General features: G+C 42.4%; 2 protein-coding genes across 2 annotated transcripts in view; one reads left to right on the top strand and one right to left on the bottom strand.

Moving 5' to 3' along the window:
- ITPRIPL1 (ITPRIP like 1) overlaps positions 1–17,927 on the bottom strand; it is a 195,501-nt gene that overhangs the window by 18,341 nt on the left and 159,233 nt on the right. The gene's annotated exons all lie outside the window — the stretch shown is intronic.
- On the top strand, positions 1,435–8,946 carry LOC129341942 (pituitary homeobox 2-like). The gene is made up of 3 exons (XM_054997300.1): positions 1,435–1,830; positions 6,040–6,254; positions 7,597–8,946. Exons 1-3 carry the CDS (start codon positions 1,743–1,745, stop codon positions 8,101–8,103), a joined length of 810 nt encoding a protein of 269 aa, XP_054853275.1. The 5' UTR covers positions 1,435–1,742; the 3' UTR covers positions 8,104–8,946.

The following is a 17,927-nucleotide window of genomic DNA, read 5'->3' on the forward strand; positions in this document are numbered from 1 at the left end:
GTTTGAGATGCACATCCCCAAGCTGTTTTCTAAAATAGCAAGTGGGGGGTTCCTCTGGTTTTACTGCTCTGGAGTATTCTGTGCACTTGGAGCAGTAAAGACAAGGAATACCCTTCCTCCGTGATATTTTAACACCGGGGTGGGCAATGGTGGGGGGGGGAGGAGCTCTTCCTTCCCCTGTGTTGGAGTTCTGAGGCTGTTTGGGCTCTCTTTTATTTTTTAACAGCCATTCCCCGCAGCCGCACAGCAGCCACACAGCATTTCCCTAGATCCAACCCGAGTTGGATCTAGGGAACCTAGACCCTGAAATCCAGGGACTGATCCTGTGACCTTCTATGTGCCAGGCCACTCAAAGGGTTGGAGCATCTACTCTATGAAGGAAGACTAAAAAATCTATGACTTTTGAGTTTAGAATAAAAACTCTCTCCCTCTCTCTCCCTTCTCCGTGTGTGTTTGTGTGTGTGTGAGAGAGAAGAGAGAGCGAGAGAGAGCAAGATTGCTTTTTAAAAGATGGTCAGTAGATGGAGGCATTTTTCTCCATCATAACAGTTTGGTATAGTGGTTAAGAGCAGCAGGATTCTAATCTGGAGATCCTGGTTTGATTCCCCATTCCTCTGCTTGAAGCCAGCTGGGTGACCTTGGGTCAGTCGCAGCTGTTCAGAGCTCTCTCTCAGTCCCACCCACCTCACGGGGTGATTGTTTTGAGGATAATAACTACACACTTTGTAAATTGCTCTGAGTGGGCGTTAAGTTGTCCTGAAGGGTGATCTATAAATCGAATGTTGTTGGTATAAATTGGCAGTAGATTCAGGTTGGATATGTCTTCACTGTATGCATAATTATAGAACTTGCTACCACAAGGTATGGTGATAAAGAGTTTTAAAACAACAGAAGAATTCTTCTTTCATGAAGAATGAGATTCGTTAATGGACATTGGCCCTAATAGCTCAGGGGAACCCTCATGTTTAAAGATAGTATACATTTGTATAGATGATGGGGAAAAAATAGAAATCTGTTGCTTTCTTCCCCCACTTCCTAGCATCCTCGGAGGCACCTGGCCGACTGCAGTGATAAACAAGCTCTTGGTTGACCATCTTGTTCTGATCCAGCCAGGCTGGCCTTATATTCTTCTATGAGGTGGTTCCAAGGGCAAGCCACAAAGATGAATGAAACTACAGCTGGAGAACTGTAAATACAGAGACGATTGGTGCCAGAATGGTGCATATTTTAGTGTCTACTCCAACAAGCTGAACAAAACAGTGGCCTCCCAGCTGCCATCTTCTCATCCATCCCCACGTCCAGCTTCCCTAGCCTGCTATGGAGACCATGGCTGATTGGCACCTGGTTAGACTGTATTCAGCTGTCCCTGATATTTGACACACACTCACACACATATACACACACCCCTCCTCCCTGCCAAGCCAAAGAGCGCTGCAGCCCTGGGAAAGAGAAATAAACATGTGAGGGAAGGAAAGGGTTAGAGAGCAAAAAAAAATGTTCTGAGAAGTTGCAAAAGGTTGAGGAAGGAGTCCAAAAGCAGGACCTTGATGTGGGCCTGGTGGTGGAAAGCTGAGCCCTCCAAGAACGGCTAACTTGACTCAATGAAGGAGATCTCAGGAGGGGATTTCATAACCTGAAAGGGACTGTGCACAGATCACTGTCTATGTGCAAATTTATTCCATAGCTTGGACAATCCATCCTTCTGGGAGATTTGTACACATCATCTTTGGACCGCTGGAAATATGTCAGCATTACTGCAAGCCACGAATGAGAACTCCGAAGGGATACCGCCAAGAGCTTTGGCAGGGACACCCAGTACTGAGAGTGGAGGTAAGGCATGGAGTATTCAGGAAAATACCATGTGGCCTGGGGACTTGTGAACCTGAGCCTGGGGATGGGTGTGCCTGAAGATGTGTTCTTGGGATCTCTTTGTGTAAATAAGTTATACCATAATATACCACAGGCTAAAGAGGCATTGCGTCCCATGGTGTGCGCACACATTTGTCCCTCTGTCGTTACTGCTCAGAGAGGTTTGACTAGTTTTGGAAACTTTTGCAAACCCTGCAAACCCTGTTAACCAATAGTGAAAATTAGAAGAGTGAATATACTGCAAGTAAAGAGTTTTGTAGCACAGAAAGAACAACATATTTATTGTGCCATATTTTTTTGCAGGCCAGAGCCCACTTAGTTAGATGCATACAAATCACTCCAATATATTTATTCATTTATTAATTAAAATGCTTATATTCCCCCTTTCCTCAAGGCAGCTTACAAGTCACAATTAAAATGATACAATTTAAGACCAGTAGAATAAAACCCCAGATACCTCCTTCTGAGTGTTCCCTCTTTCAACCCTCCGAAGCATCTAATGACTCTGTGCCTCTAGCCATAGCCAATCGCTCTTGTCACAACTGGTCATTAAACACTCATAAAAAAGAGATTATTTTCTAATCCATGGTCGAAATTACAGGTTGTAAACAACAAGCCAGGGTGTAGTAGCTCTTGTAGCTTAAGTAATCATGTGGAATCAAAGAATGAGAATCAAAGAGTGAAACCCTAGACTCTAAAGGCCAAACAACGTAAGACATTAACAAACTGAGTCCAGGTTTCTGCACATGCAGCTCCAAAGTGGGACAAATAACTCTCTCTGGGACTGCTTCAGTGAGGGACAGTGGTGCAGAGGAAAGTCCTCTCACCCCCTCCTCTTCCCCTGCCACATTCTTGATCCAAGTTGGGCCCCCAAAGACTTTTAAAACAACATTCTGCACAGCTGTTATGTGTCTGAGGGGAAAGTCAGTCCCCGGACCCAATTCATTAAAAAGTCTTATATAGTACGGCCCTAACAGAGAACAGTAAAGAAGCACAGATAAGAAGAAGCAAAAGACTGTAAATTGGATCTTGCAGATCCATTCCACAGATTTCCCCTAGAGGGACTGTTTTCCTTCAACAGAAGGAGTCTTGCTTAATGTATCTTGCAAGGGAGGGCTCCTGTCGCTAGAGTTAAATATACGGGGAGAGCAGGTAACAACAACAACAACAATTTTCTAGTGGGACAGAGCCATGGCATCTGACCCTAATCTAGAATAAAGTTTTGCATAGGTTGACCATAACAGAGCATTAGGATCAGTTCGGCACAATTTCTGGAGTGATCACAGTCCTTGAGGTCTTACATGACTTCTGGAATGGTGCTAATATAATTGTTCTGTAGCATGTTAGCTTGGATTTGGGATATGGTACAGGATTTTTTTTTTCAGTTGATTCCTACCAGTTGTACAGTTGTATATACAGTTGTATACTCAGTAGGAAAAAAGTTATATATTCAAGAGATTTGCTGTTATACCATATGCACATAGTAGCTTCACAAAAAAAGACAAGTCCTTGCCACACAGAGCTTACAGTATAAAGTTTAGCAGTGCACATCTGCAGTCTGGGAACTCTAGAGGTCAGAGGACCTTTGCATGTGACATATAACAGCTATCTTTCAGCCTATGTCTGTTAGGGCCTACTATTGGTTCTGACCCACAGGACATCGGCTAGGGCTTTTCTGTGGTGACAGCAGTGTTGTGGAATGACCTTCCTGAGGTTGTGAGGAAGGCCCCTACTTGGATGGCATTCCAGCATCACTGCAAGGATGGATCATTTGGAGGGTCATTTTGAATGTTGTTAGATCAAGATTTGTTTTAATTATTTTTTATTTTATATTTGCTGTTTATATGTCAGGTCTTTGGGGTGAGAGAGACAGGATAGAAAGTTTTTAGAATAAATATTATATAGCAAATCATGAAGAAAAAGCAAATAAAAAATAGGTATCCTCTTCTTTCATATTGCTAGAATTCAGGGTCACCCCAAGACATTGGCTGGCAATAAACTCAGGACAGTCCCAAGAAAGTCTTTCCCACTGTGAACAATTCACTGACGGAATTCACTGTCAGTAGATGGGGTGATGGGCATTTGCTTTGATGGATTTTAGAGGCATTGGACAAAATGGTGGGTGGATTGATTGGTAGATCAGTAGCTGTTAACCATGATAGCTAAGTGGAACCTCCATATACATTTCCTCTGCCTATCAGATGGGCAGGTTGTTGTCATCAAGCTCTGCTTGTGAACTGCGTAAAAGCATCTGGCTAGCCAGTGCTGAACTAGGTGGATCTGTGGTCTGATTTATCCAGGCAGGTTCATAGCTATGTTAAAAGGAGGATCAGGCTGCTTATATTTAAAATCTAAGGAAAATATACAATGTTTGTTGTGGGGGAAGAAGATAGATAGATCTGTCAGCCGTGCAGGAATTGCCTGTTCTTTAGGCTGAAACACATCTGGTGTTGTAGATCTTCCATCTGAGGACATCTAAAATTTGCAGAGGTTCATGCCTTAGGGTGATAAACAAACAGTCCTGCTGTAGTAGATTTTGCTTTTCAACACATTTCTTTGCTGTGTGATTTGGTCCATGTAAATATTCAGGATTAGCTGAGATTAAATGAAAGAGCTTTTAAATTCCTGATTATGTTGACTTCCAGCTACACTCATAAACATGTCTAATTTTGGGGTATATTAAGCAATGGTTGTACTTTGTAGACAAGGCCTATGGGTGACTTTTCCATGAAGCAGAGAGAAAAGGATGCCCCAGACAGTAGATATGGGGTGCCAGCAAAATCTGGAAAATTGTTAATATACTATGATAGTTCTACTGGGGGGAGGAGAAATGTAACCTTGGCAGTGTTTTGCTGCTGCTGCTGCTGCTCTCCCCACTCCATTTTGTGAGAATGCTGGTAAGTGTTCTACTGAAAACACATGGGTGAAAATGAAAGACTGGATTTACTGAGATAATTACATTTTAAGGGGAAATTGCTGGGATGGCAAGATGACTATTGGAAATCCTTAAATGAAAGTCTTATCCTTATAGCTGGTGAAAAGGTTATCAATTACACTTTGAAAAATGACAGCATACATTGTGAATCCCTAAATGCTGATTAATCCAAATGGATGTTTTACTGTTTCTTTTTTGGAATCCTTGATGTTTACTTTAAAACATGAGTTTGGTCCAGGTGAAGTAAGGAAAAGACAACCAGTTTTTGTATACATGCACACATACTGCCTAAATAAATGCATCCACCTTAAAGCTGGGAAAGTTCAGGAAAGGGATTTTCTGCTAAATCTCATCAGAAGGTTTCATGATTAGGCACTGATGATCAAATTTTGCATGTACATTTTTTGTTGTAACTGCTTTTGTTCCTTTGTAAAATCTGTATCTTCTGGAAGTTTTGGCTGTCCATATTCTCTGATCACATTGGAGATTCCATGTTAGTGACATTCAAATGAGTGACAGACTTCTGCAGCTGCAAAACTGGAAAAAAAGGGGTGGGGTGGGGACAACTGTCTCAAAGAATGAGAATTTTATAACTAACAGTGCTGTCCTAAGCAGAACCATATACTTCTTAGTTCACTGACGTCAATGTGCTTAGAAGGATATATCTCTGCTTAGAATTGCACTGTAAATAGCACATACAGTTCTGTTTGGAATGTTTTGACATTCATCGCTCATTTTATTGCATATCATAAGGCAAAATTTCCATTGTAGTAAGGATCTGCCTGGAGCTGCACCCTGGAGGACATCACATTGCAGAGGATGCAGGCTGGGTCTCCAGGTCCCACAATCACATATGAATTGCAGATTCGCCTCAATGCTTGCACATATGGTGCTTGGTTCAGGTCAGGACCACAGTGCACATGGAGAAGGGGCTTTTGTCTAACTCCCTGGGCCATTTTCCCAACCTGAAAGAGTCCTGGGGACACTATCCCATATGTTCCGTAGAATACACATGGGTTTCCCCTCCTGGAACTATTTCAGCATGGGAAAACGTAACACATGTGCTTGAGAGTTGAGGAGAACCCTTTTGACTGATGTTGTTATGTGTCTGGCATGGAACCCAGACCCAGCCCATGTACTCCACAAAGCATGAAGAGGTTAAAAGTTGTATTTACACCTCTTGGGGACGGGGTGATTTTATGCGTATCAGACTTGCTTACTCGTCTTCCCTGCAGGAGAGACTGGTGAGATTTCTCAGTGCAAATCTTCTGACTCCAGCTGTGAGGATGAAGCGAACTTGGGAAAAAAGAAACCACGTCGGCAGAGGACTCATTTCACCAGCCAGCAGCTCCAGGAATTGGAGGCCACTTTCCAGCGGAATCGCTACCCGGACATGAGCACCAGGGAGGAGATCGCAGGCTGGACCAATCTGACAGAACCCAGGATTAGGGTGAGGATCTATATCTGCACTGTAGGTTAACCAGGAATACAACCTCTGAACTTCATCCAACTGTGTTTACACATTCAAAGGCTGAAGAAGGCACTGAAATGGGATAGTTAGCCAGGTCAAAAAAAGAAAAAAAGGTCCTCTTGGCTCACTTTTCTTTCTCTGCAGCCACAGAATCAGGTAATATAAAGAATACCCTGGTTGCTGGGATGGAGTTCATAGTTCTATACGGAAACATTCTGACTTGCGATTGGCCTAAGATTGCCAGCATATCAGTGCTGTACAATGGGCCCTGCAGGCATCTTGTGTTTTGTCATACAGGATGAAGAATTTACTAGCCAGCCAAGGTTTCAAGCTGCTACATCTTACTGAGTTCACCTTGCCAGTTTTATTCCACCATTACCCAATAGTACATCTAGGATTCTTTTTTTGCTGCCACCAACACATTGTTAGTTAGGGTTATTCTTGTGTGGTTTCTGTAACCTGTATACAACAATTTCCAGAGCCACCAACTTAAACTATATAATTTAAATAAACAATACAAGCAAGGAAAACAAAGACATCCTGGGCAGGTTCTCATTCACCGAGCTAGCTACTGAAGGCCCCAGGCTCTGAGTCAAAAGCCATCGGTCCTTCAGCTTGGGCTTCTGGCCATGTCCAGAAGGCACTGAAGTCAGATCAGATGGCACTCAGCAAGGAATACACATTTAAATAAATAAATATTTAAATAATCAAAAAGGCCTAGAAGAAAGACAAACGTTTTTCTCTCAGTGATCTTCGAAGCAACTATTTGGAACTGATAAATAGTTTTCATGAGATTGGAAGAATCTATCATAGATCTTCCATCTCCTCTAATGTGGCCCTCATTCTAATGGTCACTGAATTGTTACTAACTGCTGCAAGTATAAACAGTACTGTTTTATTTATTTAGATACATATACCCCATTTCTCTCCCCAATGAGACTCAAAGTGGCCTACAACACTCTCCTCGCAATAACCTTGTGTGGTAGGTTAGGTTAAGAGGGAATGATCGACACAGGGTCACTCAGAGCCAAGCTACAAGTGACGCCTGATACAGGTTGGACACTTGTCAGCTTCCCTCAAGTTTTGATGGGAAATGTAGGCATCCTGGTCTTGCAGCTGTAATGGAGAGCCAAGCTGTAAAACCAGGATGCCTACATTTCCCATCAAAACTTGAGGTAAGCTGACAAGTGTCCAACCTGTGTAAGGTGTCACTTGTAGCTTGGCTCTCAGTGAGCTTTCCTGGCAGAGTGGGGATTTGAACCTGCCCCCTTGATTTTGGTCCAACACTTTAGCAACTCCTTACTCCTCTCTCTTTTTCTAGGTTTGGTTTAAAAACCGTAGAGCCAAGTGGCGGAAAAAGGAGCGGCATCAGCAAACAGAGCTATGCAAAGGGGCTTTTGGCTCACCACTCAGTGGCTTGTCCGGAAGCTCTTACGAGGACTTCTACCCAAGCTACACCTACAATAACTGGACCCCTAAAGGGCTGCACACCACCCCCATCCATGGCAAAGGGTTCCAGATCTTCAACTCTATGAACCTCAACTCATTTCCAAGCCCCACTGTCTTCCCTGCAGCTGCAGCAGCATCCATGTCTGGTGTGCCATCTCTGGAAACCTTTAATAGCTTGGCAAGCCCTTCTGGGCCTCCTGGTTCAACATATGGACCAGGTGCTCCTTCGCCGTACATGTACAGGGACCCCTGCAATCCAAACCTGGCTGGTCTGAGACTCAGAGCAAAGCAGCCACAGCCTTCCCTAGGCTATGGGGTCCCACAAAGTCCAGTTATAAGCCCCAGCACCAGCCACTATAATCTGGACAGACCAGTGTGATATCGTGTCTGAAATCATGAATGAATGAATGGATTTTTGTCCCCTTAGAACTCCTGCTGATAGTCCTTGGAGAAGAGTTGGCCACTGTAAGCCCTGTGTGGAAAGTGAGTAGGATTCACCAGTCATGGATAGAAGATCTCCTTTAGCCTGCTCCATTTGGAGAATACTTAACTTTCTTCTAAATTGCCTTCACACACACCTTTCAGTGTGTTGGTACTTCCTCCAAGGCCTCAAACTTTTGGCATGACTGAAGCCCACAAAGAGCCAATGTAATTTGGATTTAATACAAATTACATTTGTTTGAGATGTCCTAAGTGTTTCTGTTTCTTTAGTAAGGGGGCATTATATAAGTGGTGAAATGGGAGGAGAGGTGTCAGATGTCTGAAGGCTAAAGTAAGTCCATTTATTATGACCAAAAGAAACAAGAAGAATGAAGAAGAATAGATGAGGAACCTCAAAGAGTAGTGAGAGAGCAGGGGAGCAAGTGTGACAAAGAAGAATACGGGGCATTTTGCTTTCTTGGTCTCATCCATTCAAGTAAATTTTATCACACCACTGCTTTACATGAGAAACAGAAAAGCCTAGTCATATAAGCTGACTGCCATGCTCTGCTTTGTAGACTCTCTATCCACTGGTTCACATCAGGTTCAATGCTAAGCAGAGTTATACCATTATAAGTCCACTGACTTCAGTGCTTAGAAAGGTATATATCTCTACTTACGATGACGGTGTCAGAGTTGCAGATCTATTTGAGTGGGGTAGTTTATAATGAGAATAGGCAGGGATACAGTTTTGAGAAACAGCCCGTACAAAGACTCCTATAAACACTATAACTATGGAAACATATGCATTTCAATTTTTTACCACTTTGAGATGCAGAACATCAATTTTTTAACCACACTTTCATCAACCTTTTTTTGTGTGACTGCCATTTGAGTCTTTTTGACATACTATCAATAAACTATTTTTTTCTATGTTACTGCCTGTGGATTTGAACTCTCTAGCTTTACCAGTTTTGAACCATTTAAACAATAAATCGTGGCAATTCCAGTATAAATGGAAGGGAGCTCTGACTCTCAAAGCACATACCTTGGAAATCTAGTTGGTCTTTAAGATGCTACTGTTAAATATCGGGGTTTTACATCCATTAGGACCTTCCAAGAACACTTTCCAGACTGGTTCACTGGTTGATGAACCCTTGTGTATTGCAGAAGATTCTGAGGCTTGTTCAAAGGCACTTGATACATGTAGGACAGTAGCCTTACTTGAACTGAGGACAAAATCACATGCAAATTGTAAAACGCATGCTGAAAAGTGATTCTACATTAACCCTCCTGCATGGCCATCATAGTCCTGAAAGCTGATACAAACACACTTAAGGTTACCCCCACCCCATTCTTCTTCAAAAGTCACGAACAGCAGAAAAGGTAGCTGAAAAGCAATGTCAGCACATGTGAATTTGATCGGAGTTTGATATAAAACACAACCAATAGTCTGCTGCAGAATGAAAGAGAAGGTTAAAATAGTAGTTAGGTTTGATTTCAGGGAAGATTGTCAATCATTACTCATTGTTTCACTGAAGAACTGCTGATAACCTTAAAGGAACTGTGGTGTCTTGGAATAACGCTTCAAAGCCACTGCATTAAGACAAATAGTGCAATCCTATGCAGAGTTACTCCACTCTAAATCCACTGATTTTAATGGGCTTACACTGGAGGAATTCTGCATAGGACTGCACTGTGAAAGTAATTTAAAGCTCACTCAAGTTATGTTCAGCCATCCAGTTTCTTACAAAAAGGTCCTCACATCAATATAAATTAACTTTCCTCCATGGGTCTTTCCTAATATGACCACAGATCAAGAGTCCCCAACCTTACTGAACCTTTGAGGGCACTTCTGAAATTTTGAAAACACGTAGCAGGTACTGCCATGAAATGGTTGCCATGGAGGCTGGGGGCATTAAAAAATGCTGGAAAGTTCAAGCCAAGCATCCTGCTAAGATGGAGGCAGCTGTTTCCAAATGGGTGCTCCCTGCAGACTCAAAGGTGATGATCTGCTCAAGTATTTCCTATTTCAATAAGGAGGAAAGTCAAGGTGGCTCTTTGGTTTGGGGAAGAAAGAAGTGGGTGCCAGGAGACACATTGACAGGCACCATAATGAGGATCACCATATCCTCACCATAATGAGGATGCTGTAGAGTATCAAACCAACTTTGTTGAGTGCAAAGCAGCAGCTTCCTGTCCACAGCAAGGCTTCCACTCTCCTTTGCTGTCTTTGCTGGACTTGCACTAAAACCACTGAAGAGGTAAGAGAAGATAGTTCTGAAAATGGTATGTTTGTACAGAGCCTAAAGTATCTGTACAGGCCCTAGCACAGATGACCAACTTAGCCCTCTTCAATGTGATCTAGTCTTTCCTTTGACTTCCTTCAGCCACCAGGAGTGTTTCTCCAGCTCTAGTGTGTTCCCTTCACTACATAAAGTTGTCCTTTAAGAGCGTCTGGAAACTAAGCTCCTTCTTGTCCTTTTTGTCCTATCCATTTGGGATTGCTGGAAAGAACGGCTGGTAAATTTAGAACAAATAAAAGGAGATACTTCTTCACACAGCGGGTTGCCGGATAGCAGAATTCACAGCTGTGGGTGAAGGGCTTGGATATTCTGCCTTAAAAATGTCATACCTGTTGCAGATGCCCTTGGAATAGTGAGGTGGTGATCTTGAGAGCAGCATCAGGAGTCTTCAACTGGAGTCTTTCCTCCTAGACATATCTTTCAGATATCTTTCAGATATTCATTCAGGTCCAAATGACAGTTAACTGAAATTGAGCCAAGATAAGGCAGAAGTAACTAAGCAAGCTGCCATGGGAACTCACAACAGGGTTCCACTTCCCGATATATCACGTATGCAGCTCAGGGTGCTCATTACTGTTGGACAAAAAGATGGAGGAGGACGCTGGGTTCCCTTTTACCAGCATAAACTGGTTCACCAGCTGTGGCCATTCCTGGAGAGAGTAGACTTGTGTGGGTGAATCCAGGCTAGTTTACTGTCAAACTCCACTTGTGGGATGCCCTTGAAGATGGTCTGGAAATTCTAATTGGTATAAAATGTAGCAATGAAAGCCTTGGCTGAGGCTTACCATAATAATAAGCATATAAAATACTTTACCGGTTACACTGGCTCCCACTCTGTTTCCAGGACCAACTCAGGACTGAAGTCCTTAACAGCTTGAATCTACCAAAAGACAATCTCCACACATATCAGTGTGCCCAAGTATCTTCTGACTTTCTAAATTTCTCTCTTGAATTTAAAATATTTTCCAGAGCTCGGGTATAGAAATATTTAGCATTTACAGTGGGCATTTTAGAAATGGATGCTATGTGTGTGCTTGACCATATTCTGACTGCTTGAATGTATTTTATTCCAATAAAATAAATTACTTTTGTCTTCTAACACTGCTAAATCTCAATTTTTCTTTCCTTACATGTTCTAGAACCCCATCATGTGGACATAAATCCCTAAAATAAGAATATTGTGGTCTTAAGATTGTTTGTACTGTAATTATTAACTATACTGTAAATTACCTTGTGTTCCCTTCCAACTGAACTGGGAAAAGGCAGGTTTTAATGTTTTTTTAAACAAATAAATCCATATTTGAACACGTCGTCTGTGTTTAAAATCTAAGCCAATTCTTGCAAAATTAGACTGCCACAATGATAAAATGCTACTTAAAATTGCTATTGAGAAAAGAAGCTGAATGGATTCTGAGATCAAAGCCCTGGTTCCTTGTGGGTTAAATGAGGATCTGGACTTTTTACATCATTTCACCTGTCTTTTCTCTTAAGATGCTGCGAAGAAAGTTTTGGAGACGATAATACTTTCAGGTCAGTTGCATTTCATCTTTTCAGTTCTAGTGATCTGTTTATTTGGTTTGGGAAACCTTTAAGTATGGGATTTGCAGCACTAACTATATTTACATTCAGACTTGTGCAGAAGTAGGAACTTATCTTTTGCAATGTGGTCCAACTTACGACCACAGGGTTTCATGATGTGTTTCTTGCCGATGCCCAGCTTAGTATTCCTTTCAATTTTTTAAATACAATATTGCAGATCTCCTGACAAAGCAACCTTTGCAACACATGAGGTCATGATGTTTTTAATAAACTACCTACTTCCCCACTGGACCATTGGTGCTCTTTTGGTAGATATATTTCAACATTCATAACTCTGTAAAATTTCAACAAAATCCATTACTACAATGCAGCTCTCTTGTGTCAAATTTTGATTTGACTTGGAATGATGGGTCTATGTACCTCCACGATGTCATTGTTATATGCAGTTTTACCGGTCAAAGTACAATATGGTCAAGGACCTTCCAATGCATTGTGCTGCCATGGAGAGGCCTGCATCTAAAGTATGTAACAAAGATATCAAAATGCTTCAAAGTGTATATAAAAGCATATCTAGTGTTTAAACTAAATAAGGCTTAGTTTTAGTAGAGGATGAGGATTCAGGGATTGGCCAAAAGCTTCATATAAAAGGTGGCATTTGAAGAGGAATTTGAATAATTGATCTTAAATCAATTTGGTCATTGGTCCATCTACCTTGGTATTGTTTACTACTCTGATCAAGGAGGCTGTCTGGCAAAGCAAATCTGTTACCTGAGATCCTTTAACTGGATTGAACCTTAGATCTTCCATTCTACCAATGAGCCACGGCTCTCTGAGAAAGAGGCAATATTACATAGATGTCCTGGGAGGGAGTTTAAGGCTTAAGAGCAGCAAAGGAGAAAGAGCAGACTCATTTGAACAGGAGACCTCCATCTGCTGCAGGTGCTGGAGGCAGAGAAGTGAAAAAATCTCATCTTTTTTTACCCAACTTACAGAAATACTTTCAGCATCCATGTCTGTAAGAACACTTGGAAAATATTGTTTCTTTTGAACTCCAATCATCTTCCATGACTCATAATCTTAATACCCTTTGTTTGTCCGTACCTCAGTCCTGCCATTTCCATATTTCATGAAAGACAAAAGGGAACACATTACAAAGCAGATGCAGAATTCCAAGCTCTGTATATACCACATAACAATGATGCAGGAGTAGGGGAGAATCAACAGATGCAAGTGATCTGCTTAATATGCCTCCACCCCTCTGATTCTGTCCAGTAACCCTCAATTTTTCTGTTTTTCCTCAGGTGACTGTAGGTAAAAGTTAAGGTAGTCCCCTGCGCAAGCACTGAGTCATTACTGACCCATGGGGGGGACGTCGCATCACGACATTTTCTTGGCAGACTTTTTACGGGGTGATTTGCCATTGCCTTCCCCAGTGATCTACACTTTACCCCCAGGAAACTGGGTACTGATTTTACCGACCTCGGAAGGATAGAAGGCTGAGTCAACCTTGAGCCGGCTATGTGAACCCGGCTTCTGCCAGGATCGAACTCAGGTTGTGAGCAGAGTTTGGGCTGCAGTATTGCAGCTTACCGCTCTGCGCCATGGGGCTCTTTACAGGTGACTGTAGCACCTGAAATAAATCTAGCTGAAAGGGAAAAAAGGCCTCAGGGAAGGGGCTAGGCAGATATGGTGGAAGGAGGAAGGGTTAAGCACCTGTGAATTGTCCTAAGCAAATTTATTTACTTGCTTGAAAGATCTGTAGTCTGCCTTCTGAGGTGGACACTGCCTTCTCATTTAGGAAACATTTTTGCTGAGGTAACATGTCCTTCTGTTCTAACATTGCTATGTGTGCCTGTGTATAGATAGATAGATAAAAAGACATCCACATAAGAGTTCAGAAAGAAGTATGAAAATAAGTGAATACAAAAAAAATTACACACATCTAACGTAATTGCATAACCTGAAGACCAAATTTGGGTCTTTTGGGTACAGAATTAGGATTAATTTTTGGCTGGACAAACTTCAAGTCAGCAGCTTTGAAGATAGAGTAGGCACACAGTGTAGCCTACGGCTTGGGCTCTGATATCACTAGTGCCTTAGCTACTTGTGAATCCAGACCATCCAAAGCTATGGAGGGTGTTTCCAAAAATACTGCCATCACATACGAACCTTAAGCCTTCTGGAACATGGTCCTTGGCAGAATGCCACAGATCTATTTTAATCCCACTACAGAGGAAAAGAAGGTTTTAAAAAAAGCCATCTTGACCCCCTCTGCCCAGTTGGATTGTGTCAATGTCACATGTCCTTGAAGAACCCCCTTGCTCTCCTGCTTCATTAAAGCTGCAATCCTGTGCAAACTTCACTCAATTGAACACTTTGGAAACTTACTTCTGAGCTACTTTTGTGGTTACATGTATAGTAACAAATGTCATACAACTGGATTATACCATTAGAGAAGGACCGATGATAATTTCTCCTTGTTCATGGGCTCTAGTCATCTTCCATTTCTCAAAGTGCAAATGAACCCATGTACCACCTAAGGCAGCCTAGCAGGCTTTGTGAGTTGTGCTTCTACCTTGAGAAGTATGTGTACATTGTCTACAATATTACATGCCCTTCTAAGGCTTGAAAATGTTCTATTTCACGAGGCTTGTCTACTTGAATCATTTTGGATTGCTCTTGTTCTGTTTGCTGGGCTTCTGATATGTTTGTTTGACCGTTTTGTGTTTTATGATGGCATGGTTTTAACTGCTGATATTGTAAGTAGGTCTGAATTGATAAAAATATGGGAGATACATTCATCCAATACATAAATAAGTTAGAGGTTTCGACACACTCTTATATGGGTCTTAATAGTACACAGTCTCCATCCATCAAAAAAGGGACAATCCTAATTTGTATCAGTAATAGTGAATATGGAACATAGTGCATTACTAATACTGAGCAGCAGGGGGGGGGGCGGGGGTCTGCATTTTGAACAAAAATCAGTAAAATTCAGATTTGGAACTGGGATGGGTACTAATCCCAAAATTCCAAATGTTCAGGTTCCCTTATGCTAGTTCAGATTTATTTGCATGTGCATATGTGTGTTTGATTTCAGGATTTATGGGTAAATTGTTTCCTGTGCTGGGAATAGGGGATCTTTTGGGGTGTCTGCAGCAGGTAGAGCTAATTGCACCAAATTTACAGGGGCCCAAGACCCCATATCCCCTAAAGACCCCTGGAGTTTGACAGGGAATGGAAAATGGGTACGTAAACTCAGGTGCCTCTAGCCAGCCTGGTCTCCTGTGGGGGGAATGGGGATCTTTCCAGGGGTCTGGAGTGGATGTCTGTAGAGAAACTAACACCAAAACTGCAGGGTACAAGTCCTCTCTCTCTTATAAAGCCCTCTTAAGTTTGAAGGGGATTGGACAAAGGGTTTAACAGATCCTTGAATAAGGTCCCAGGTTCGATCCCTGGCATCTCCAGTTAAAAGGTTCAGGTAATAGGCAATATGTGAAAAACCTCCACTTGAGACTCTGGATAGCTGAGGCCAATCTGAGCAGACAATACTGACTTGTCCCTGATAGTCTGGTTCAATGTAAGACAGCGTCATGTGTTCATGTGTGTGCGTGTCCCCAGAGCCATTCTGAAACATGCTGTAGCTGATGAAAACTTATGCTTCAGGATATAGACTGGTCTATTAGGCAACTACACAGGTAAAGGTCACTCAGAACTAGGAGTTGGGACATTCCTGGAGATTTTGGAGGTTGGAACCTGAGGAGGGACCATGGTGGGGTATAGTGTCATAGAATCCACCCTCCAAAGTAGCCATTTTCTTAGGGTTGACAGCTTTAGGATGGGAAATTCCTGGAGGCTTGGAGGGTGGGGCCTGGGGAGGGCAAAGTTTAGGGAGGGAAAAGACCTCAGTGGGGTATAATGTCTAAGAGTCCACCCTCCAAAGCAGCCATTTTCTTCAGGAGAAAATTAGTTTGAAATTCCAGGATATCTCCAGCCACCACCTGAAAGTTGGTACCCTCCCTCTCTTTCTCTGCAACTTAACAGGGCTGCACCTCCGGAATCAGTATCTATTTCTAACCTAGAAGCATCAACCTACAAAACTAGAGTGACACACACATGCTGAACTTCCAGTGGAAACAGGAAGCCACTATTAGTTATGATCCTCTATGGACACAGAGTGGTGCTGCTCTATCCTGTGACATCTTTGTGGCAAAACCCCCACCTCTATTTCACACTCTTTAAAAAAATTAATAGTGTAGTGCAAATCTTGAAATGTGCAATAAAACCAAATTGTAAAAAAGAAACGTGTGTTGACAATGAACTCATAAACACTATGTCAACCTTGAATTACAGAAGTAGTACAGTGCCATATTGTAGTCAAATAGCTTTTAAACAGTAGATCTAAACATTACTTGCATTGTGTACAGGCTCCTGGTGACTATTGGGCTCCATGGCTAGATGGTGAGTCAAGTTGTTTGTTAGGGGAAGCATTAGAGTGACTATAGCTGTCAAGCCCAGCCTCAGTGACTCGATGAGAAAGTCTCGGAAAGGCTTCCAGAAATGTAACAAGTTGGGTGGACCAGGTATATATGGTAGTACAATTATGGTCAGAGGTAGATAACACATGTGGATAACTGACACATAGAGGGGTAGCGCTGTTACTCAGATGCTACCCCAATGTCGGTGAGGTATTTATCTAAGATTTGATAGCTTCCCTAGCCAAAGGCAAGTCCAACTTTGATACTAAAGGACTGATTGTGCCCCGGACCAGATCTTCCCTGGGCCTTTCCAGCAGAGACATCAAAAAATGTACTTGATCTAATGTCTCGGCAAATTCTTTATCCAATCTGATGGAACGTGGTGGCGGGCTGCATGGTCAGAATTGCATGTTTTCCGGATGCTTGCTGATAGTGTTTATACACGAATTAAAATGACTTTCAAGCTCATTTACTTTTGAACTGAACTGCACCTTGAGGAGGTTCATTGAGGAGCCAAGATAACACAAGAGTTTCAAGTCCTTATTTGCTGCATAGAGCTGCTAGATGTGTGTAGCCTGCTCTTTGACTATTGTCTCTAGGGTGTTATACCGAGCTGAGGGAATGTTGATCATATTATTCAGCTCCACCAAAGACAACACGCCTCTGTCTCGGTCAATGAGGCAAAATGCTCCTGTTGATTTCTCCAAAAAAGGGACCCATTCTGGCGCAGTGCCCATGTCTATGCAGGAGAAAGCAAGTGACAAACCTTGCTCTGCACAGACTAAGGCTTTGAAGTCCTTGAGCTGTGGTGTCTTGTACCCAGCAGCTCAAGAATGTTTAGATTTTTTGTCCTTGGTCCTCCTTTAGGTTCTAAATGTGCAGTGCCCGTGCTCTGGTCAGATTTTGCTGTTTCACTAGCTGGTGGCTGAGATTTTTTTAGATTGTCATTTGAAGCCACGATGTCATTCTCTTTATCAGGTTCAGTGCCAAGGGTGGCAGGAGAGAGTTTGGCAGGTTTCTGGGCAGTGGTGGAGATGGGTTGCTGTTCTTCAGGCTCTCATGTTCCAGGACTGGATTCAGTGCCCAAATAATTTCTTGATGTCTGGTTTGATGCCTTTCCAGATGAGGATGCTATATCTTTGTCATTGGATTCTTCTACTGTGGTGCCTTGTGGGTCATTTTGAACGAATAATGATCTGGAGTTGCTCACCTCCAGTACAGTGGTTCTGATTGCTTGTGGTACTCTGTGGCAACAGTTGGGCTAATCTAATTCAAAATTGTTGTTGCTAGATTGCTTGTCGGGAAGTGTGCCCTCTGGACTGATGGGCACTGGCTGGTGTTCCATGACATTCAAGACATTTTTTGATCATATCACGCAGGTCCTGTCGTGATTTCTCCCGCGATATGGAATACTTCCTGGATAACCGATCTGGGGACAGAGAACGAGAGAGAAGGCCACT

Source organism: Eublepharis macularius, chromosome 14 (assembly GCF_028583425.1).
Source record: "Eublepharis macularius isolate TG4126 chromosome 14, MPM_Emac_v1.0, whole genome shotgun sequence".
Lineage (NCBI taxonomy): Eukaryota > Metazoa > Chordata > Lepidosauria > Squamata > Eublepharidae > Eublepharis > Eublepharis macularius.

Excerpts from the sequence above, each read along its gene's own strand:
- LOC129341942 (XM_054997300.1), top strand. The coding sequence starts at position 1,743 with ATGTCAGCATTACTGCAAGCCACGAATGAGAACTCCGAAGGGATACCG. Across the intron at positions 1,831-6,039 it reads ACCCAGTACTGAGAGTGGAG|GAGAGACTGGTGAGATTTCT; the intron begins GTAAGGCATGGA and ends TCTTCCCTGCAG. Across the intron at positions 6,255-7,596 it reads TGACAGAACCCAGGATTAGG|GTTTGGTTTAAAAACCGTAG; the intron begins GTGAGGATCTAT and ends CTCTTTTTCTAG.